At 43.2% G+C, this 24,433-nt stretch overlaps 2 protein-coding genes across 3 annotated transcripts; one reads left to right on the forward strand and one right to left on the reverse strand.

Annotated features, from left to right (window-relative positions):
* Nucleotides 1–2,407: 2,407 nt before the first annotated feature.
* Nucleotides 2,408–6,466, reverse strand: LOC100115268 (methyl farnesoate epoxidase). The gene is made up of 8 exons (XM_001599989.6): nt 5,953–6,466; nt 5,033–5,330; nt 4,764–4,958; nt 4,398–4,584; nt 4,189–4,300; nt 3,936–4,116; nt 3,452–3,711; nt 2,408–3,100 (listed from the first exon to the last, which is right to left on the reverse strand). The coding sequence occupies exons 1-8, from the start codon at nt 6,041–6,043 to the stop codon at nt 2,907–2,909; spliced, it is 1,518 nt and encodes a 505-aa protein (XP_001600039.1). The 5' UTR covers nt 6,044–6,466; the 3' UTR covers nt 2,408–2,906.
* Nucleotides 6,467–11,770: 5,304 nt separating this feature from the next.
* On the forward strand, nt 11,771–23,671 carry LOC100679692 (eukaryotic translation initiation factor 4 gamma). 2 transcript variants are annotated; one of them, XM_016981326.3, is made up of 7 exons: nt 11,772–12,468; nt 16,435–17,000; nt 17,503–19,324; nt 19,664–19,987; nt 20,320–20,499; nt 20,720–21,184; nt 21,859–23,671. In XM_016981326.3, the coding sequence occupies exons 1-7, from the start codon at nt 12,454–12,456 to the stop codon at nt 21,913–21,915; spliced, it is 3,429 nt and encodes a 1,142-aa protein (XP_016836815.1). In that variant the 5' UTR covers nt 11,772–12,453; the 3' UTR covers nt 21,916–23,671. The 2 variants fall into 2 exon arrangements, with proteins under 2 accessions (XP_016836817.1, XP_016836815.1); XM_016981328.3 differs by lacking the exon at nt 20,320–20,499 and having other exon boundaries at nt 11,771–12,468.
* Nucleotides 23,672–24,433: the final 762 nt, after the last annotated feature.

Consider the following 24,433-nt stretch of genomic DNA (forward strand, 5'->3'; position numbering starts at 1 on the left):
ACAGGATTGTCATAACATTTATAAGTAAATGTCAATGTTGCAATGAATGTAAATCGCCGGCGAAAGCGATATATTATATTCATTGTAGCGATTTTGCATAAATTACCTTCGCATCATCGTTTTACACTGTTTAGCTATAATTTACCTCAAAAACGAGGGTCAAAAGTTTTCTCACTAATTTTTGTACATCACAGATACGTAACGGGAGTACGACCTAACGTTATATGATAGCGCACAATCTTTTTTTATCGTCACTTCGCCGCATCAATGTAGAAAAACATTATACGAACGTCGAGTGTCGAGCGACTAAATACGGAAGATAATTTTAGTAACAATAAGTAGTATACCGATGGATTGGAGTCTATAAATAGCGCTCGGACGTATTTCTCCTTTTTAAATGATTAAATATCTCAAACGTTAATCACGCGTTGCAAAATGATGGAAAAATCCACTTCTAGAAAGTTGAGTGTATAAACTCGGAGCTGCGAGTCAATAAAGTATATTAGTATATAAATCAGCTTACGGCGAGTGTTTTAATATGAATAAACTATACAGAAAATACAATGTATTCGAATAAATATATTTCACTTTAGCCACGTCGAGACGTGATATCAAGCGGGAATTTGCATATGCTAAAACGCTCGACAATTTGGCTGAATTATCAGTCTTCTCAAGCGAATGTAATACTTTTCCTTTTTCAATCGACAATCTTCTAAAATGGGTTCTTAATACTCTTTTAAACAATGTTTATAGTCCTTCGACACATAAGAACGTAAATAAACGTCCACGCCAAGCCTCACGTTTATTGCATACATTGTAAAAGAAAAAAATGTGTACAGCCACTGAATAGAACACGGTGTACTATAAAGCTTAGAATTAAAACGGTCGACCATTGCCAACACATAGAATTAATTTCAAGAGTATACACCAAACATTTGCATATCGCTCATATAGTCAGTGCGATCACGCGATCAATCGAGTTCCGAGTCCCCGTACCCTTCCTTCCGCCTGCCATGACCTCATGTCTCTCACTCTGTCGCCTTTGCTCTCCATGGGCGCCCGTCCACCTCTCTCTCTCTCTCTCTCTCTCTCTCTCTCTCTCTCTATCTCTCTGTCTCTCTCTCTCTCTCTCTCTCTCTCTCTCTCTTGCTCACTATGCTTTAACCTCTAGATTGATATTAACACTCAGCTTCAACGACCTTTCACTGCTGCACACAGAGAAACACGCGTATAAAGCCGGGAGAGTAGTATAGCGACTGCAAAAAAATCCCGAGGTGCGCGTTACTGCTGCTGTTGCTGCTGCTGACACGTGAACGCATATAGGTGCGTGATTTATCGCTTCACCGAGACGATATTGCGCTGAACACCGTCTCGTCTCTCTCTCACTCTTGGTGGTGATGCCTTTTTTTCATCGTCGTAAAAACGCGCGTAGCGTTAATTAGTTGAACAGTGAAGAAATTGCCATCAAAGCTGGGCCGTGAGTAATGATCTGCGTGGATTGGGAAAACCCCGAGAGTATCTAGAATTATCCGAGCAAAGTTGCACTTGAACAAGTTTTCCATTAGATATCAAGCATAGATTTAGTGAGTCCTCTAAGCTTTTGATAAAATTAACGTTTTTAATCATCACATTATAAATAGTTCGTTGTTTCCACAAAGCTTTGGAAATAGTAATCTCCACTGCTTGACAGTAAACAATATTTTTTTAAGTCGTTCCGACTATCGTCATGTTGTTTTTCACATTGCAAAGCAAATTTTGGATATCAACCTCGTTGTAATCACGTATTTTGCAAGTTCGAAATCTTTCAAGAGCGTCGATTTTTACGAGTTTCTGCGAAAACGTCGTTCAATACGTGAAAGCGTTCCAAGCTCTGATTTCACGGAAGTGCGATCGCGTCGAGAAAGAGTGAGAAAGAGTCTCTCTCAAAAATATACATAAACTGGAACGAAACGGTTCTTTTTTTCATTCAGCTCTGCCGAGGCAGTTTTGTAATAATGCGTCGTTTATTTACAAGGCGACAGCAACACACATTAGTTTTACGAAGAAACGCGAGGAATTACAACTGCGGCATGCGACGTATGCAGTTGCGGTCAAAATTATTTTTAACAGATGCGTATAGTCAACGAAGAGTTAAGAATAGCGTGAAAAGAGTTTCAATATCGTAATAGAGTTTTCTTTTTGCTTTTCTCTTTGTCTTTCCACTGTACCAACAATGCTTCCTCCGAAGAGACGAGCTTCGAGCATGAACTAGAATCTGTTTTATCGACACGCGGTAACGATCTATACTGTCCTAACGAACGAAAGCGTTGATCGATCGAAATTGGCCACCTAGCGGGATTGAGAAGAAACTTATTGGTGTTTCATTTATCGGGTAATGATACACGCAGTTTTCTTTTAACAAGTAGGCTTCTGTAGCGAATGATAAGTACTTTATTCACGCACAAATTTTTTGATTAATTAACGAAAAAAGAAATACATAATAATGTGTATATAATCTAATCAATACTATTCTAACTATAACTATGAGTATTATTCTGTGTCTTCGTTTTTTACCTAAAAATAAATCTTAATATATATAGGAATGAATCATATTGTTTGAAAAATGATGCGCTTATCAATAACTTAATTAGTCATTTTTCGCACCTTTTGACGTCGTTCTGAGTGAAAGAATACTTATAGTTACCTAGTATTCTTTAAAAATGACGATATTATTAGAACCGTGATTTTATGAATTAAAGCTAGAATTCAAAATAAATTACCGTTTTTTTTTAATGAAAGAAGAATTCTCCTTAAAAAATAAGCCAACGACGAAATATTTATACGCTTGCATCTTCGTTGAAATTTGCCATCGCACTTGTTATAAATCAAGCGGCGCAGTACACCTAAAGCCATTAGTCCCGTTTAATTTACTTCTTGTCGTGACAGCGTGACGTTATGACAATGTTGATGTGTGGTGGCGAGACAGTGAACCCGTTTACTCCAAGCAAACAGGGCGCTGTCTCGCCAGGCGCCAGGCCGAATCGGAATTTTTGCAGCAGGCTTGCCAAGAAGAGAAACAGACTGATCCTCGCCAAGTTTTCACCGATGCACTTCCTGCGTCCTGAAAAGTGTAGAAGTGATGTATTGATTTGCATAGGAATCAAACAGATCGAGTCTTGTAGAATTTTCTTTAATTCTGGCTGTTTTTAAGTGTTGCTTTTTTGGGACCACATTAATCATATAATTATAACACCTATTAATTGCCATTCGAGAATCCTTTTTAAAATAATGCTCTACTCTCGTTTTTTAAACTCTAGAAATGATTGAGATCACTGTACCTGTGCCTATTCACATGTGCTATAAATTATTTTCACACCACTCGATAAGACACTATCGACTTGTACGAAAGTTTTGAAAATGTCTTTTGGTTGGAAGAACACATACTTTGATTACGTTTGAAAAATATTTTTACCCGATCCGAAGGGCATGAGCCAGGGATCCTCCACGTATTTCCCACGAGTGTCGATGAAACGTTCAGGCCGAAAAGCCTCGGAGTCAACCCAGTGATCCGGATCCATGTGAACGCTGCGCAGATTGCCAATTACCGACCAATTTTTCTCGACGTCGTAACCCAATAGCGAACAATCGACAACCGCGCGATGAGCTATTGTTGTCGGTGCGACGTTCGCTAACCTCAAAACTTCGGCGATTGTTGCGTTTAAGTGCGGCAGTCTGGAAAAGAGGAAAGAGGCTTTTTCAGAATGCCCAATTGTAAAAATTGAGAAACTGCGGCTTTTCTTAGAACTAGCAGACGATCTTCCTCGGAATTCAATTTTACTTTCAATAAAATTGAAATGAGGCCACTCGAATATCATTTAGACTGGATATGGACGATTGAATTTTTTTACAGAGAAGATTAGAAAGTGATATCGAGTGGATTCCAAGCTAAAACTTACGAATTTTTGTAAACTAATTTTGGAACTCCAATACTCCCAATGATGTGGTCCAATTCGTCCTGAATTTTCGTCTGGGTATCCGGATATTTTGCTAAATACGATATAGCAAAACCAATTGTGTTTGAAGTTGTCTCGATTCCAGCAGAAAACAAGTCTTTCAGAAGAACAACTAATTGGAGCTCTGTCAAATATTAATCAAATAAGTGTGATTTTATTCCAATTGCAGTTCGAAAACAATATCATAGTGAATTACCGTCAAATGAAGACTCATTGTTATTGCGAGATGCGATTTCATCAAGATACTTGTCGATCAAATCATTAGACTCTCCTTGTTTTTTATTCTGTTTGTGCCTAGCAACTTCATCCTATAATCAAATTATCCTTATATTATATGAATGTATTCTGCTTTGTTGCTACATAAATCATTATATGCTATTAATCAACGTTATTCAAAAGGTGTACCAAAAAATAATTAGACATCGCCGATACTCTTTGCTGTTGGTCGGCGAATCCCGAGTACTTCGGCATGATGAAACGTAAGAAGGGAATATGCTGCCACAGCGAACCTGTTGCGCTTCCATTGCGAAATGATTCTTTGAGAATTCGCAAGATCTCTACCATTTCGGATTCTTTCTCTGTCGGGTCGCACCTGTAAGCACGAGTTTACAGGTTGACACTTCAAAATAAATGATTCTTGCAAAATACACCATTAAAACACATTCATCAGCTCAGTTTAAGGATTAAAACAAAGCATTTTTGTGTACTAAATTTTTTTCTTGCGCAATTAGTCGAAAAAATTATTTCAACTGCGATTGGAAGGCAGTTTACCTTCTACCAGCAATTAAATTCCACAAACTGCTGATGACGGCAATAGCGGTCACCTCGCTGAAATCATGAACATCGATGGTGGTGTCGAGCATTTTATCCATCAGTATGTTGCATAACATACTTGCATCTTCCAGCACTAAATCCTCCATGCTTTGCTTGCCAAATCCAAAGTCCTTGAGAACCTTGAGTAAGAATCTGAAAAACAAACAGACAGGTGTCACTTGCTATTGAAACAAGAACACTGGAAGGAGTATAGACGCATTCCTCACCTTTTCTGCTCAGTCCAGTCTGGTCCATCGTTAAGTACGATGCCCCGCTTTTTGCCGAAACTACGATGTCTGATCTCGAAGGTGTCTGGTCTGGCGTCAAAGTCGCGTCTGCCCAGGAAATCGAGAACCGCATCGCGACCGGACACGATGAGCAGCGGGTTAGCCAGGCCCAAACGAACCTGAACTACGGGACCGTAGCGAGCGGCTAGTTCACGCCAGACACCCCAGTGGAAACGCGTCTCTCGGATCAAACGACTTACTTGCAACAGATTGCCGATCAAGGGCAGACCTCGTGGTCCTGAAATATTTTGTTACGTATGAATCATGTAATTATTGACATCACGTTGCATGGACTTCTAAGCCATGTATACAGAGTTGATATAATTTAGCATAGCAGCATTTTCTAGCTTCTCTCGCAACATGACAAAAATCATAATCAAGAAAGTGAGCCGTAAAGTCGGAGTCGAGGCTTAGCCGAGACAGCAAATTGTAGCTGCGTAGAAAGTGCTTAAGATTGCACTGGCGTTTCTTAAAAAAGAAAAATCGTTTTAACGGTTTGCTTTTAATAACGTTCGCTTAAATTTAGTTTGATCCATTTACGGCCTCGCGAAGCTTAGATTCCAGATCACGTAAATGAAATTCGAGAAAAAGTGACTTGTTTATGGTATTCACAACTGGTTTTTCACATCATCTGTTGCGATTTGCTGTAATTACGTAATTAACTTGATTATGATTTAAAGTGACTCATATTGAAGTTTCTTAGCATAAAAAATATTGTACGTATAGGAGAGTATACCCGAGGGTTATTAAGGAATCATGAGCTTGTATGCTATTGCATTTTCAAATTTTTCGTAAATATATTATTTAAAATAGGAATAATAATTTTTAATAAAAAGCATGACAAATCGAAACTCCCTTACCTGGAGGATAATTCTTCAACCTCTTTCTCCTCCAATCGAGTATCAGCTTCACCGCGAAGAGCACCACACACCCCACAAACAGTAGCAGCATTGTGAAACTGCTCCAAAAACAAAACTCTCTCCAAACAATAGCGCAAGAGACACACGGAAACAAGCCAATTCCCAAGCCGAACTACGCGACCAGCATCAGCACAAATCGCCGCTTCGACTAGACAACGTCGGCTACGTGGAAGAGTCCGTCGTTGCGCTTTCCAAATCCCGCGCGCGGCGCGCAACGATAAATCACGCGTGCAGGAGTGGACTCTTCGTCGCGAGCCGACTGAAAAATCGCCAGCTTCGCGAGTCTCCCAAAAGCTGCAAGTGCAGCGGACCTCCCTGGCTTCACTTTCACTAAACATTGGCCAAGAGAAGCCTATGCGCCGCCGCCGAAGGTCACTGCATTTTAGCCGGAAAGAATGGCGAGCAACCGACGCACCGGTTTCCAATTGCCCCCCTCGTAAGTAAGCGTGTATTTGCCTTCACTTTTCGCGGTTGCCGCTGCCGTCGCTGCTGCTGCTGCTGCAGTGCGTGCAGAGCACGAGGTGTAACAGGTTGTTGTCGGGGGGAGCGATTGCGTTAAACGGTAGTTTTCAGGGGGAACGATTGTAAGATTGGACGCTGTTGCTCTCATGGTTGTTTTTATGCACGGTGGTTGGGTAAGAGAAGGTAAAGGCGATTGTCATGGAATCGGTTATGTGAATGGGAGTCTGTAAGCGATTCATTGAAAAATAAGAGATCAATTTCGGTAAAACGTGTGTCATATTGTTATCATAACGAGCGCACAAAAAACCAAATAACTTTACAATAACAAGACCATTACATAACTTATTATATTATATATAATGATAAATAAACTTAGGTGAAAAGGCTTGCCCATGAAATTGATTTTACAAACTACAGTTCGTCGTTAGCGTGTAAATTCTTCCTGTTATTGCAAGATTTGAAAAGTTCATTGACAATTCATTTAATTTTACCGTTGACTAAATGACTAATAAGTAATTAAAACAAATATTTAGAAAGCTGCATATCTAATAAAAATTTTTATCATAATACCAGTGTTCAGCGAACTACTCTTTTGAAGTATGTAGTTCTTCTCAACCAAGCAATTAATACATAGAAAATCTGGTGTACATATGTGCACATAAAAGAATATGATCAGAATTCGTAAATTGAAAATATCTTCTTACGTAAAAAGCTTTGTAAAGTTTGTGATTTTCTTTCATTTAGATAATCGTATATCGTAATACTTGCGCCAATATAGAACGCTAATATAATCTAGGAAACTGTTATTTGGTAATTAATAGCTAATTTATTTGCATAATAAGAAAAGTAGATCGGTATATTACTGTAATGTTTTGAAAACAATTTTTACCCATACTACAACTTTGCTTTACGTCTGAATTTACATACGCAACATGTGAGTTATTTTCGCATGAGATTATTTAATGAGAATCGATGCCATAACCATCGGGATAAAAAGGATTATGGTCTGGATTCGATAACTTTTCTGGTCCCGTAAACTTGTTATACTTACACTTTATAGAATTATGAAACGATTGCACAATTCTTTTTTATAACTGTTATTGGCCAGTTATACTTTGTTTGAAAATTTATTTTTTTTAAATATATGTATAAATATAAAAAATATTACCATGCTACATTTCAGACGATGCAAAATTACAAAATAAACGTCTTATTAAATCTTGTAAAAACTTCCTGTATCGATTCTGGATGTTGATCACTACCTATACAAACTGGTCTTTTGAAGAATCTGACAAGACGCTTTGAATAGGCGTACGATAGTCGTGATAAACTGTTCCTTTCTTTTTTCACTTGATTTATATCACTGCACCAACTAAGATTTACGTACCATTTTTGTAAAATTTGCAATCTTCACTCTTTCACCTAAATCTAAAAAAAATCAAGAAAATCATCATTTATCGTCTCTGCGACAAGTACACCAGGAAAAAAAAACTGGTACATCTTCAATCAACGCGCGCCTATTTCCCCGATTTTGCTGGAATTAAAAAGAAACTAGGGAAAAAATATTTTCTAGAAAATATTTTCGTATCAATCATGCAGAACGAAACCAGTGTAGCATCTTTACCGGCAGCAACAGCACTAAGCAAATTAAAATCCAGGAAAAGAACTCGACATACCATCAACGAGCGTCAATACGCGTGCTCAATAATCAAGCATCGAAACCATTTTCCACATACGCAGCCATAATTCACGGCCGAGGCCATCCTTTTTTTCAAATGCCCACACTATGCAGTTCCAAGAACTCGCACCACGGAGCGAACGTTTAAATTAATAATCACCCATATAACAGCTACATTCCTGCGCCAAAAAAAGAAATCTCGGCGCTGCTCTCCTTCGCGGAGAACAAAAAGCCTCGGAGGGGTAATTTATGCTGGACGCGTAGCTAATAAACATTTTACATTGTGTCTTCGCGGCGAGGAGAAAATCTCGCGATCGACGCGCGCGCGCGAGCACCAGCTGGTCGAGCGATAAAAAGGCCGTTCGCGTTCGTCGTTCCTATTGGAAATCCAGGCGCGAACGCACGGAAATTCGCAATATCACGCGCGCTTTCTATATGCGTCGCGATTGTGAGAGCACATACACGCGCACGCGCATGGCTGACAGCGTATACATCTTTTCGTATTCCGCGTGTAAAGAGAGGCCCGAAATCCTCGATTTACGCGCGAAATTTACGGTGTCGAAAGGAACTGTCACTCGGTCAGCACATGCAGAGGTGATGGATATGCGGTCGAAAGTTTCTATACGGGCAGTTTGCGGTACGGCTGAGAGAGCGCAGGCTATGAAATTTGATACGTATACGAGCATGAGAGGTATCGCTGAGCGTAGTTCGTTAAGCGCGTTCGAGAGCTAATTAATCGGATGATGGGCTTGATTATTTTCGAATAAACTGAGAGCGCTCCAGATTACGGCTCGTTGGAAAGTGCAGCGCGTAAACAAATTTTATTCGAGTTTGCCGAAAGCGAATATTAAATTGTGTATTTGGGGAGAGTGGAGAGGACTTTTCATTTCCTTTTTGGTAGATAGAAATTACGTTCGCACTTCTGGCCATTCCCGGGGCGGGTTATTAGAAAACTGTTATTGGAAAGCTATTATATTCAAATGATGGATTCTGCTGACATGCTAAAATGGCAGTAGAATTTTTGTAAACAATGATTACACACGACTGAATATTTTCAAAAAAGGCATACGTGCTAAAATCTCGGTACATAGAGACGATTTCTCCTTTCTACGTCCGCGAGTAGTAAAAACTTTTCATTTGCATTAATTATGCGCCAAATGAATCAAAAACAATGAAGGCGGTGTACCGCACAAAGAGATTACAGCTATTTCCGAAACCGACTATTTTTTATCTTCACCGCTTGCTCCGTACAACTATTTTCTGTTTTTATCAGCGTTTCGCGCAAGCTTCGCCTGGAAATCGTAAAACAAAACGAGGCTGCAACCGACATCCTCAGCATCTCCACAATATCTTCTTTCGATTCTTTATTTTCAAAGTCCTTTCAGCGTGTCGCTCATTACCATGACGACAATGCGCCCCACCTCGGCGACTGTACTTCTCAACCGAGGAGAAAATATTTGCGCGCGAATTCAAGCAAAGCGCTCGCAAAACTTTCGAGCACCTGTAGACAGTCGTACGTGTCCTGTAGACAGTCGTACGTGTCCGCGCATTTATCTCGCGGCGAGCTCGCGCGCAATGCGTCTCTTTTCTTTTCCTTTTTTTTTAATACTCTTTCTCCTCGCAGGGAAAAGTCAAAGTAACGATCTAGTATTCGACGCGCGCATCGCGCGAGTTTCTCGCGCGCGTTTGAGTATGCGCCGCCGCCGCTACCGAGGTTTGCAAATGTGTAGAATTCGGATTGACTCAGCTGCGCAAGTAAGCAGCCGAGTCGTGATACGATTTCGCGGATTCGTGAGTGTGAAGAAATCAATCCGAGGTAGTATTTGGGTTATTTCGATGCGGGCTTGTATAAGTGTATGACTCTGTTTTTGGAGTGGATTTTTAGGAAACAGTTGGATTGTTGGAAGCAAAACATCTGCTTGAAAAACAGAACCAAGCCGGGCCATGATTGCTTGGATTAAAGCTTGAGAAACCTAAGGTCGAAATGAGCACTTGTAATACAGTATATCAATACAACAAGAGTAGATTTACATAAATTAGAACACGTTAGTTCTGAGTTAGGAGTTTATCTTTTCTTCGAAGGCTCCGTCTGTTTGCCTCCTTGAAGGAGGATGACACTGCTATAAGTAAACGTCGATTCGAAAGTCCGCGATAGGCACTCATTGATGAAGCCAACTTTAAATGGATTATTTATAAGAATAAAGTATAAAGTAATCCGACGTAGTCAATCTCCGATATCTAATTTTCCAAGAAAACCCAAGCTAACGATATTATTGTCATGCAAATCAAGTAGTTTCCCGAGTGAAAAACGAATCTTTCAGGGTCACGAATCGAGGAGCCCGAGCGCGTCAGCACACTGCACTGCGCTATTTAATATATTTTTTTAAAGCCTCATTTCCATAGCACTACACCCGCTCTCGCGCGCCGTCGCGTTAATTAAAAGTCTCGTAATACCATTCAATTAAAAGCCGGGGATCCGGAAGAGTTTCGTCTCTCCTCCTCTGTGTGCGTTCAAGTGCGTATACGAACGCGCGCACACTTTCTCACAAGAACTATGTTAAGCTAATACTCGCTCGCACTTCTTATTGAAACTCGCGCGCGCAAACTTCCGCAGCTTTCTATATAGGGTCATGTATGCGCTCGTGTATAGCCTATTCTGCGCTTTATAGAGATAAAAATCTCAGGAGGCGAACTAGTGCCGCGCACAGAGAAAAACTCGAAAGGTGTGAAAACGGAAAAAAACGCGAATGACTCAATTATACCGCGTTGGGTTTCTAGGCAAACTTCAGATTTGGCACAAAGTGGAGAGATGCGTTTTTGAATGAGCTTAAAGGAGCGGTGAGCAAACGAAAGGAAAATAAAGAAACCGCGCGGAGGTGTGTAATGCACGAATGAATGAAAGGTGGAGAAGGTGAAATGTGTCGCGCGTGACAATGAGAAGGAGGCGAAGGTTGGAACGTAATAATGCGCCTTGAAGCGTAAAGGCGACGAAAAAACGACGGTGTAACGTTCGCATGTACGGAGGAACGAGGAAGCAGCGAGGGAAGTGTGAAAAGGGAAAGACGCGTAATTGTGCATATTAGTTTCTTGTTATCGTCCACTTATAAACATGGTAATTTTGCTATTATCCGAAAAGGAGTACTTGCGTAAAATTGTATAATTACGGGCGAGAATTGGATTGCATTCTCGAATTGATAATGCAGAAGAACTGGGACAATAAAGCAGATGCCAAGAATGTGCAAGTTGCTCTCCTTGAGCTATAACCTTTCGACGTAATCCTTAAAATTAAACGCGGCACTATAAAGTTTCATATCTCTCTCTCTCCCTCTCTCTCTCTCTCTCTCTCTCCACCAACAATTTTCTAAACTTTATTGATACGACTCGCACTCGTTTGACTATAAAGTTGAGCAAACACGCGCGGAAGTACCGTTTAAAAAATTCTTCCCCGGGTCGTCTATCAAAGTGCAATTCCGCACGCGGGATAATCATAAAATCCAAAATAAAATTGCGAACGGCAATTACCAACAGTAAAAACCTCGAGCGAAAATCTTTAGCAGCCATACTTCCCATCAACGCTTGCGCGGCACACACTGCAGAGAGCGAAAGAGAGAGTGTGACGATCCCGCGACGAAGCGCCGAGCCAAAGCGCGTGAAGAAAGAAAAGAGGCACGTGAGAATGCACGCGGGCACACGCAGGTATAATATCGAGCAGACAACCATAACAGCGCGCGCGCGAGCGCGGAGAACGGAGTGGCCGGAGGAGGGAAGAAAGAAAGTGCGCGTCGCCGGGAGAAAAGCGCCGGCTGCTGCTGGCGCTGTTTTCCCTGGAATCGGCGAATCGGCGGCGCTCGCCGAAGAAAGAGAGGAGGTGGAGGAGCCGCACACGTATACACACAGTCTACTCTCTCCTCTTTGACCCGGCGTCGACTCGAGCGCTTCTTCCATCCCTCGGCTTAGTTCGCTCGCGCCTTCCGCTTCCGCGGCACGCGCTTTTTGTCGGCTCTCTCGCCTGCGCTCCGGCTTATGTGCTCTGGATACACACGTCCTTGAGCCAATTTTTTTGCTCTGTCTTCTTCGTCGTAAACGAGCGCTGTAGTTCTCCAGAGTACGAGCAGTGTAGGATATTTTACGCAAGCTTGCCTCGAATGTTCAGTACCAGTGTGGGATAGTTGCTTTATACAGAAAGAGAGAAAATTGTGCGAGGAGATCGATCGTTGCCGAGTGTCCAGTGTGGAGTTCTATATGATATGAGAGGAAGCAGGAAGCTTGAGCGCTAGGAGAATTAATCGACCAGACAGGCGATGGACTTTCGACTCGTAAGTTACCGTTGATCAAGCTCTTATCATTTTTTGCAATTTGGCACTTTTTTAATTCCGCGATCAGATATTGTATTAGAGATAGATCGAAAGATGGATAATATGCTAGCAATATAAATCATGCATAATACGCAATGTCGAGCAGGATTGGTGCAGTTACTTCTGAAAGGCATAAGGACTACTGCTGCGTATTGTCATTAGTGGCTCTATTTTGCTAAACTGAACATTAGCTTCATAATATAGAGTGTTCCGGGCGCGTTTCTGTAGAAAATCAATTACGGCATAATGTAGGACTTTATCCACTGCTTGCACCGGTTCGGATTTTTCGAAATCGAGATGACTTTCATAACCAATTGGACTTTTGAACTGATTCAAGGAAAATGATACCGATCGTCGCGAAAGTGAAGTTTTCAAAATCCTTGATTAACGTCCTTTGTAAATTTCGCCTGCGACATCATTGGCTATAATCACAGACGGCTCCTGATGATTAAAACACGAATCGGCGTTCTACTTTCGCAAAGTAAATCGCTGCTGACGTGGAGAGAGGAATTAAAAAATCAAATTTCGCCGCAAATCACTTTCATACGAGATTCGATCTGAAGCAAAGGATGCACGCAAAGCTATATCGCTCCGGATATACCTAAACACGTACCAGTGGCATAGCGTGGGATTCGAATTAATTCTCTATCTATGTATACCGCATGTGTCTTCCCATATCCTCATGAAATACACGCTACTGCCAACATGGGCTTCTATATAATTCGAGATCGCTATCTATCGAAGGAGAATCCGCGCCGGAGAGTATATGTATCAAATGTGGAGCACTCTATTTTGATCCCGAGTTGCGCTTATGGTACCGGTTAACGCTGTATCTGGATCGTGCGTTTCACTAGATTGGTTCCGCGACGTCTTGTATACAGCCATTCAATAAAAGCATATCGCCTCATTTGAATACACGCGCGTTTCGTTCATTGATACGTGTGTACACATATATTGGAACAACAACTGCTCACATTGTCATTGAAACGAAGCAGGAAACGCTCGCGGAATCTTCATGATCTCGAGAGCGACAAGCCCGACGATTAGCCTCCAATCGGATGCCCATTAATTAGCGATCAGTCGATCCTTAACCCTGTACACGACACGCGAGTACTTGTTCCCCGTAACTCAACTTTCTCTCCACCCGCGTCACACACAAAGAACCGCGCGAAGAGGGAAAAGAAAAGCACACAAGACGAGGCTCCGCGGGAAAAACTCTTCAATTAATTCCACATTGCAGACTCACCCGCCTGGCCAGCGACGAGGAATCACACCCACAGAAGGGAAAGAATAGGAGAGCAGTACAAAGGACAAGTGCAACCGGAGGCTCTACTATTCCGCTGCTCACGCGATCTTTTCCTCCGCCTTCCTTGTGTATATATAAATCCGTATACACAGCGCCAGCAAACAACAACACAAACACATCAGATACGAAATCAGGCGGGCGGGCGGGCGTCTATATAAAGAGCATTATCGCTTTCTAAGCCTATCCCGATTTCGACCTCGAAATTCTCACGGGCGCCCGGTATAATATGTATAATCGCGAACGCGCGCGCGTCGAGAGGGAAAAGGGCGCATATAGTCGCTCTATACGTGTACACAGCATATACATATACAGCTCTGGGTCGGCTAACGGTCTTCGCGTCCGGGAGTGGGTATCTTCTCTTAGCTCGAGCGCGCGAGTCGTTGTTTTCATTGTGAGAGCAAGGACGCCCGTGGGAGTCGCGTTTTTATTTTTCAATCAGGAGTGTCAGGTACTTGCTGCTGAACGATGATGTACGAGATGCTGATGCCCTTTTTCTCCACGAGTGTATGTGTGTCCATTGAGAGTCGGGGACAGTGTTTGCGTTTTGAGAAACTAGCCGAGTAGCGAGTCATAGATCATCTGCGCGCTGTATAGAGTATGTCTTTGCTCACGAGAGATGCATGGTTTCTCGGCTTGTAAGCGAGATGTTTGAGAGACTCGATTGTTCCTCGGGAGAGGAGCTGGTTTCGGGCTCTGAATTTGAATCTGTATTGCTCTTTACGGGGACGTTGTACGTCTTGTGGACTCTGCTGCACTATGCGAGAAACAATGGCATTTTTATTAAAATCGCGTTTTTTTCAAAAGAGGCTGCGCATTCGGAATGAAACTAATACGCTTGTAATGAGTCGCGTTAAGTGGTATCGATTGTTCGAGCAGGAACAATGGGATGCTTTTTGGTAACCCAAACAATTCTGTGAAATTCCAGAGGGCGAATCTCCCGACGGCGGTTATCTTTAATTTTAAACGATGCAAAAACGCAGCTGCGTATAGATCGTTGCATCAGAGACAATGTTCGGATTAAAAGAATGCGGTCCGTTATTGCATTGCTCATGCTATACTTTGCCGCGCCGCTTATTATGATTCTTGAATGGCGTTTCAGTGGTTTCTCCCCGGCTAAAAACGTGAATTCTCATTTCCTGTAATCGGGCATCGGCAAATGATCGGTTAGTTAAAATATCTCCTCGAACTCGGTATTTTCGTATTAACCGGCACTGAAAGCAAAGTGAAAGATTTAGAAGCATAATTCGATGTTTAAACGCACCCCACACAGACACGTATCACTTCGCGCTCTATTAACGACAGTTCTAAAAAGCAAAAGGCGTCGTTAGGCGTTTATACTACGGCTACTCACGGACACTCGATAATTTATAGATACTCGGGTATACAGCTAAACTCGCTCACCTCAAAAGTCCATTTTATCATTCTCAAATTACTCGGCACACGCCATCAAGCAACAACTAAAACAACGTGCAAAGTTTCTCCACGCGATCGCGAATCTATATAAACAAGCACGCATGCGCCAAGGCCGCCACGCATCGACAGGAACGCGTGCCGCCGCGGCCGCCTCGGCCGTAAACTTTCGTTTTTACCGAAAAATTAGCAGTGAGTGCTGCCCACGTGCGTACAACCATTTCATAACGGCGAATTCGCAGCGCTAAATGAGGTGCATCGCAGCCCACTTACCTACATTATGCTTCTCTCGGCAAGAGCGAGAGAGAGAGAGATGCATCTCTCTTTCTTTCTTGTCGTGTGTATGCGTACGTATACCGAGACGCACGTATATAACACACGTGCGAACAGACGCGCGTCGCCTCGTCCGTACGGCTCTACGGCGCGTCGTGTCGTGGAAAAGCTGCGAGAGCGAGAGCGCCTGACAAACAAGACCGTAACACACTTATTGCGTGTGTGTGTCGTGCGGTACTTACGCTCCACACGGAAAGGAGCAAACGGTTTTTTTAGATGCCGCTCGAGAGCTGTTGCAGCTGCGGCTGCTCCTGCGGATGATGGGGACAAGCCGCGACCTGCTGCTCCAGAGTTTTTAATTGAGCGCTAAGATTATTTAGTTGACGCTTTTATGCAGAACTGCTGCAGCTGATGCTACGCTGACGTGCAATTGCGGTGCAGCGGAATGAAATAAGTCAATTTGCTTATTCGCGACTGCTGAGTCGTTTTCATTTTTCCGTTTAATTGAACGGCCTTGATTAAAGAATCCACTGCGGATCCGAGTGGAACCTACTTTGTCTCTAGATTCTTAAATTCTCCGTACCTGACCTGATCTACATTGGGTTATTGATTTTTTTTGCGTTGCAAAATTTATCGGCGGCAGACTTACGCACGAATGTGATACCTCTCGCTTGTCAGAGGAATGGAATATTTTATGAAACGAGGAAACGTACATCATTTGAAGAGAAAATTTGAAAGTTTAGTCTTAATCAGCTTAAAGCGGTTCATAACTAGTTGTAAACTTTAATTTTTTACATGCTTACTGTAAAAGCATTTACTGAAAATCGCGGTAAAAAGACTGTTGTAGGATAACTCTCGACTCTCCATCCTAAACAAGTCTATTCTACTCTATAGTTAAACAACGAATTAATTTATTATTAATTAATCATTTTATACAGTGCATGTTGCTGCAGGGTCTGTCGTTGTTGCTATTGCTGGTCCACACCAGCTGCTCGTGTACTAAGACCAGCAGGGACGGCCCAACCAGCTCTCCCCGGCACCAGCATCATCACCATGTCCTACACCATCAACAGCATCACCGACCTTCGCGCCAACTGCAGAGGCAATCGCGTGGTCTCAGCGAGTTCCTAGTGCCACCTCCAGCGCCGGCCAATTTCAGAGGTCCCCGAGGTCCTTCTTCTCTACCTCCGCCTAAGAACAATAATCACAACCAACCTCCGCCACCTCCCCTGACACCTCCACCTCTATCACCGCCTCCGCCGCCGCAACACACTAGGAACGGAAGGTACGTGAATCAGCAGGGAGGAAACGGCGGTAACAACAACAATGGCTCGGGATACTTTTCCAAGCTGATGGACTGGCTCAACCCTTTCACTGGTGGTGGCAACGGCAATAATAACGACGCCATAGGCAAGGATAGTGTTGGCTTAGGCGGCTCGAATTACCCAAAGCTACAGCCACCGCCACCACAGCCGCCAGTCGTCCAATACGCACCGCAACAACCGTGAGTATATCATATCGCCTAAACAGCTGACTTTCGCTTTTTGCGAAAGTGTACACAACGTACAGGGGTAATACGGTCGGGAAAGCTGCTGATGCTCTGGCAACAGCTGCGAAGACAGCTAAAGGGTTATTAATTAGCTGTGATTGCCGCGAAACTGCGCACGGGAAAGTCGATTAGTTTGTCGGACAGCCAGAGGTGAGTATTAGAAGACGTAAGCAGATGGTGGAAGATGATTTGCGATTATGATTTACGTGCGTTGAGAAGCGCACTCGATCTCGGGATTTATGGCCCGCGACAAGTTAATGCTTCGATTATCCTGATGGATTTGCTTCTACTTTTTAAAGTCATCCAAGGGAAGAGAAATTGTCTTTTCACTCTTTTTTTTTTAATCAGTCATAGAAGCGTTTTCATTAAAGATGTACTTGAAAATATAACAGTGTTATATCAATTAAGAATCGCCGTTGAACAATAAATAAATGAATTTTATTTTCTTGCGATACAGATATACGGGTGGAACGGGACAATATGAGCCTCCACCTCACCCCGACAATCTGCAAAATGGCTATTCGAATCTCGCTCCATGGATGAATGGCAAACCCTGTAACCCATGCAACCAAATACCCTGGATTCCGGTTCTCGGCGCCAGCTCGCAGCACAACAGTGACCCAGGCCAGTACGCGGCCAATGTTGGTGGCGGACGATACTTGCCTCCACCACCACCTCAGGAAGTGAAGACCCCGGACTTTTCGCATTCTGTGCCATCGAGCAATCAGCAAAACTATCCAATACCTAATCCTCATCTGTATCCGGGAGTGATGCCTCCATTGTTTAAGGCTGAGCCCTTCAATGTTGCTCCTGCAGGGTACCAGCCACCTAATTTGGATCAACCTCATTCTCCTAACTTCGAGCAAGTGCCGCCAGGCTTAGATCATCAACCTTTGCAGAATTTTGATCATCCACCTCCACCAAACTTTAATCAACAACCACCATCACACTTCGATCAATCTTCGCCGTCCAATTATGATCACCCACCACCAAACTTTAATCAACAACCATCATCACATTTTGATAAATCTCCGCCAAACTTAGACCACCCACCTCAATCGAAGTACAACCAACCTCCTCCGATCATTAATCATCCCCCACAATCGAATTACAATCAAGCTCCAAATAATTTGAATCACCCCGCTCAACAAAACTTCGATCTACCATCTCCTCCGAATTTCGATCATCCGCCTCCGCCGAACTTCAACCATAACCAATCTCCTCAAAATTTCGATCATCCACCAGATCTCAATTTTGACTATGCATCCTCAAATTCGAATCATCCTCCTTCGAATTTCGATCAACAACCCTCAGAGATCATCGAGGACCACCCGCCACCTAACTTTGATCATCAATCTCAAAATTATGATTACAACGGTGGATCCGACTACGGTAATCAACATTCTTCGAATGACGATGATCAACATCCTCCGTCCAACTTTGAGCAACATCATCAACCCAGTCAGATAGTTGATGTAGTGAAAGAGGCTCCGACAGATCTAGACCACAGCGATATCAGCGATCACCATCACCAGGAGCCGGTTCACGCAGAATCCCGCCCAGTGTATGTGAACAGTGCCAAATCAAGCTCCTCACCCAACGATATCGATCAGCAGCAGCATCATCGTCATCGTCCAACGGCACCTTCTACGCCGAACTATCAAGAGTCGCATAAGGGCCCGATCGTGCACTTCCAACGTTCCCCTTTAATAGACCTCAGTAATATCGGAGAATCTCCCTCTACTACTACTACCGCTATCACTACCACGACACCGAGTAGTAGTAGTAGCAGCAGCAGCGGCAGTAACCGGTTTCTCGATAGCAGGCCTACCGATCATATACCGGTCACGATCGTGCCGTCGAAAGGGAAACACAGCGGCGAATCTGCGACTCTGCCGTCGGCTACTTTGATCGATTACATCGTGTCTGGCGCAGACGCGGAGTCGTTCAGCTCGAGCGAGGAGGAAAAGGAAACTAGGCCACCACCGCGACTGCAGAATGAGAGGAACGCGCTCGTGCTGCCGAGCGCAACGACGACGACCACGACCACAACGACCAGCAGCACCACGACGCAACGCGTAATGACAAGACCCGTGGATCAGCGTAGACAGGAGTCACTGATCGAAACTCTAGTCCAGTCGTACGAGTTCTTCAAGAAGAGGAATAATGAGACGCTGACAAACGAGGCGAGGGCTGGCGGAAGGTTCTACAACGAGACGGAGGATTCGAGCGCGAGCAGGGAAGTCGTTGTGCCCAGCAAGTCGGAGAATGGAAAGAAGGTGAGCGATTTCTGATGACTTTTGCTTTTTACCGGCTGCTTAAGTGGCGTGAATATGAAATTAGGGACAATGGAATTACATGTTGGTGTACTGGAAATGTAAATAGGCAATAAAAAAAATTGCCCGGAAGGTTCAGTCGGAAGAAGAAATTTTAATTTCAAGCTAGAGTGATGAGCAGGGGAAAAAATTAGAGCAAGTTATGAAAAAACATCTTTAGATTTTTGCATTGTCATAGAGTTAATCGAGTTTCGATTGGCGAATTATCATACCTAGCATATCAAATATACATCAAACCCATTTAATCATACACAAATTTTAATTTGATTTTCTATTCTAAAGATTATTCAGATAATAATTCCGTATACATCGCAATACACCCCGAGTCCCTTCCATTCAACAAAATCGGACAAAGATCATCACAACCACATCGATAGTTCCGCTGCAGCCTCGAATCACCCAGGAGATTCCGAAGACTCCGAGTCGCACGACGACAACGTCGAGGATAACGTGGTAATTCAGGAGTCACGACGCGTATCGGTGACGCGAACGGCGCCCAAAGACGATCTAGAAAGGTTGCGCAATGGCAACAAGACAGTATCGGCACCGGGCAACAGCATCGACGTGCACAGACTGCAGAAGAACATTGACAACTGGACGATTCAGGTGAGTCTTTCTGTGTTGACACAATCGATTAGACTGACATTAGAGAAAAAAGTACACACGAAAGAGACGTGCGAGGAATTAGAGGTTTTTGGGCGCGGGGTTTTGCGCAATTCGAAGGAAGCGATTTTCGTACAGTGAAAGCGAACGCGGATGTAGCCACCTTCGAGACGTGCATCGATTTTTTAACTGATGTTGCAAAAAGTAAAAGCTCGCAGTGAAATCGAACTTGCAATCGTTGATACCTATCGCTACTTCGATATACAATGTGGGAAGAAAGTCGGCGGCTCGGTTGACATAAAGATTCGCATAACACGTACGAAAAAATGTTGTAGGAATACTCGAAACCCACAACGTCAGTCACGAATTCGCCTAACTCGACATATCCACGTTGGCTGTCATCCAAACAAATACCGGATGAATATTTACTGTCGACTACGGAATACGACGACAGTAACGAGTCTTACGATTTTAGTAACGATACGGAATTACACCGGAGGACGAACAAATCAGAGGTTTAGTTTCACAATTTTGCTGATCAACTGTCTCTCTTGACCCTCTCTCTATCGCTTTGTATGAAAGAACCGACAAAAAAATGAGCCTGCAGTTTCGATGAACGATTTATCGCTAAATCCGTAGATCCTAAACACTCATTTTACTGCACACACACGCTTTTATTTCCATCACTACAAATCAAACGCGACGAGCACTATACCAGAGGGCTTTTATTTAAAGGTAACTCCAACCACGAGCATGAACGCGCCGGACTCGGTGACCATAATCGAAGCGATCTATCCAAAGAACCCAAAGAAACCGGCGCTGCCGCCGAAGCGCAACAGTCTGAACACCTCCAAGAACTCGACCTCCTCGGAGAAGGTCTACGTGGTAACCCCTGTTCCCAATCCGAACTCGCTGGAGGACCTCGACGAAGCTTCCTCTAAAGACTCGTCCTCAAAGTCCTCGAAATCGAGAAAACCCAAAAACAAGGAACCGGTCGAGAGAGCTTACCAGGTGCTGCCGCAAGCGGTGAACAATCTAGCGATGCTGGCGAACGCTCCCGAGTCGGCGGCACCGGCTCTCTGGGGTATCATGGAACACGAGGCATTCGCTCAGAGTGCCGATCAGCCCAGGTGGAGAAGCGACGCCGACGAGCTTCCCGAGCCTGCCTCTACGCCGATACTCTATTCGGGACATTCTAAGGTATGCTATGTTTCGATTTCACTTTAATGGAATATTTGGCTCGTAGGGTTTGAAATACGGCATTTGAATAATAAGCGTGTACTGCAGATATTAAGTTCGGAATAATTACACAGTTTACTTTGAGCATATCAAACTTGAGCAAACATTTGTTTAAGTATGATGACACAATCATATTTTACGCATGTATGAACGAGGATAATAGCGAGAGTTATATGGACGGATTTCCCCGGCTAAAGAGGGGAAAAATATTGACGTTATTACACAGAGGCATTATTATTCACTTATTTATCATAGAAAGTGAAATCCCCGTATTATAACGGTATAATATCGGCAGCAGAATCAACGTCGCATAATAATCTCGGCTGATTATAGAAACGATCACAAAGTAACGAGGCAAACCTAGTCCCCGTGAATTACGCGCCATCGGGAGCAACGTTTGGGCAAATCGCGCATTCAGGCCGCGTTCCAATGAGCGACGAGGCGGTACTCGCCTCGGTAGATTCAGAGTGAAAACTCATCACTGTCACGCGAGAGCGTCGATTTTACTTTCACGCTGGCGTGTCAGAGCGTCATTATATTCACGCGACGAGACGTCAATGCACTGCGTATATAAATATAAACACGTACGTGGTGAGAGATAGAGGAAAAAATGTTTACTTGTCGCTGTGTTGCAGGTGTCACGCGCTAGATCATGGATGATCGGCCATAAGCACTGCTATGTGCAGCAGTGAACTTGAACTTGGAGAGAAGGAGGAAGTGCAGACCCAGTGACCGAACTTTGGAATGACGAAGAGGCTGGACGGGATTTTAATTGTTCTTTAATTGTGCTACGGGAGAAGATGACACACTGCTGAGAGAAAATCCTGCGGAGCTATACTTTTACGACGGTTTAAAGTTAAGAGATAGCCCGTATAGCTTTCATAGAACGTCCGATTGCCCCTTATTTTCTAAAATTCAAATCATCTTTTCCGTACGCCATAAAACATGGTATATCTGTCGTCTGCTGTGTGAGAAAATCCGCGCGCCTCGTTAAATCGGAAATACTCTCGCGGCGTGTTATGATCGGAACAGTTGTCGATCAAGGCGGCCAGCTTGCGAGCGCGCATTCGCGGGGAGAAAAACGCGACCGGCCTTTAAGTGCCTGTTACAAATCGACGCACGCGTATGTGTAATTGCCGGTACACAGAATCAAAGGTATCGTGTGACAGTGCAACAAAGATAATTGGAGCTGTCGATTTCCGATATTCATTTATGCGCGGACTCTGTATACTTTTCTCTACTAATTCTTAAAAGCTGGTAATGAACTAACGCCAATTCGTAAAGAAACCCCATAAATGAATATCCGATCGAATATTCCTCTCGGCTATAAGCCAAGATCCATCCACGTGAAAAATGTCTAATTGGCGCGCTTTTCTCGTTATCGCCGCGCTGCACCTGCGAGCAAGGGAGAAAACGTGCAGCGGCAAGTGTGAAACTCGCACACCGTAAGGACGTGTGCGAGGAAAAGAGGACGGGAGAATCCCTCGGTACATCATCCAATGGCTACACATACACACACATACATACGCACACACTTGAGAAAGCAGCGTTAGCAAAGGTGAAAGAGACCTGCTGTGCGGCGTATGTACGTGACCGAGTTATAACAAACCGGCCCCCCGTATGTAAGAGAGGAGGAGGAAGAAGAAGACGAGTCACGGCCGCCGCGTAATGAGCCCGTGTTTAACTTCCTACCTTCTTCACTTTTTTCCGAGGGTTTCTTCTCTCCCCGGCGTACGATTCAATTGCGCTTGTAATTGCACGAGACGAGTGACTGTGTGTGGTTTCACCTTGCGAGCGCGCGCGCGGAATTTATGTCCGCGTATGCGTTTGCGTTGATCAGGAAGCGTTTGTGTATATAATTATTATACGTACTGGTTTTCGCCTGTTGGACGCGGAGTAAATTAATGATTACGTATGGGGCCGTACGAGCCCGTAATTAAGGAGGGAATTATGAATCGCGTTAATCTTTCTTATATGCTTGATACTTAAGTATGGTTACGCGGGAAACAAGCAAATCGGTCATGCCGAGATATCGTAATCATTGAATAACCCCCAACAGTTTACTTCGCGTTCGAACCAATTTGAATTAACCCTTATTATGAAAATTACTCGTTATTCCATAAATAACAATGCGAATCCTCGTTGGTATAATGTTTTAGAGCGCCATGATGAGTATATACGACGATTATATACTTGATAGTGCTAGTGTGCAATTGATGCGTGCAATTGCAACGGGCTGTTAACGATTATCTTGAATAATGTGCGAATGAACTAATGCTTCTTTATTTATTTGCCGAGGTTGTCTCTAATCGTCTACAGGTATGTTATACACGGCTAAGATTACATATGTATACCAATGAACGTTTACGATATGGAGAGTTGTATATTGTATTTTTTTATATTCCTATGTAAAGATGATGTTTATTATAAATATATTAATTCGTAATATACGGTGGATCCGATTTATTTTACCTTATAAAAACTTGAAATGGCTCATAGCGTCTAAAGATGTGTATTTTTTTTTAACTTTGCACACTCTTACTTTATTAGAATAATTTAATGCATAATTATTCATAATTTTTATTAATGCATAATTTAAAAATTGAGTAATGCACGGAAGTAACTAATGAAATGTGGCAGTAGATGGACCATGATATGTTTCAATAACTTTCTAAACATTATTTTAATAACGCATTATAAAGTAGTCTGCCCGCTTATAACATATTTGAAAGTTTTGTATTCGCATCGGTCTAGAATACCTATTGAAATTTTGTTAATCAATAAATGTACACGATACGCTACACCATATATTCTAGCATCTTCACGATTAGAAAACCCTGCACCTAACACCAGCGAATCCGCATAGAACATATTTCTGTTCTCGAGCCAGCGAGGCACGTTTTGCAGATGAGTCACCCAGATACATCAAAATTCCGTACTCCGTAAAAATTCCCATTCACGATCTTCTTTAACCTCTGACTAAAGAAAAAAATCCACTTCTCGCGAGCGCTACTTCACGAGACTCCAGTCCCATTTCGTGACGCCCATAAACCAAGTACCTTCTTCTGTACTCTGTCTCTCTCTCTCTCTCTCTCTCTCTCTCTCTCTCTCTCTCTCTCTCTCTCTCTCTCTCTCTCTCTCTCTCTCTCTCTCTCTCTCTCTCTCTCTCTCTCTCTCTCTTCTCTTGATGTACACCCACACCTATATACT

The sequence above is a fragment of the Nasonia vitripennis genome, chromosome 1, assembly GCF_009193385.2.
Source record: "Nasonia vitripennis strain AsymCx chromosome 1, Nvit_psr_1.1, whole genome shotgun sequence".
Taxonomy (NCBI): Eukaryota; Metazoa; Arthropoda; class Insecta; order Hymenoptera; family Pteromalidae; genus Nasonia; species Nasonia vitripennis.

Bases quoted from the DNA above. Each gene is read 5' to 3' on its own strand.
- LOC100115268 (XM_001599989.6), bottom strand. From the start codon at position 6,043: ATGCTGCTACTGTTTGTGGGGTGTGTGGTGCTCTTCGCGGTGAAGCTG. The intron at 4,301-4,397 runs GTACACCTTTTG...ATTTGATTATAG, and splicing joins CGATGTCTAATTATTTTTTG to GATGAAGTTGCTAGGCACAA. The intron at 4,117-4,188 runs GTAATTCACTAT...AATATTTGACAG, and splicing joins CAATGAGTCTTCATTTGACG to AGCTCCAATTAGTTGTTCTT.
- LOC100679692 (XM_016981326.3), top strand. The intron at 17,001-17,502 runs GTGAGTATATCA...CTTGCGATACAG, and splicing joins CAATACGCACCGCAACAACC to ATATACGGGTGGAACGGGAC. The intron at 21,185-21,858 runs GTATGCTATGTT...GCTGTGTTGCAG, and splicing joins TCTATTCGGGACATTCTAAG to GTGTCACGCGCTAGATCATG.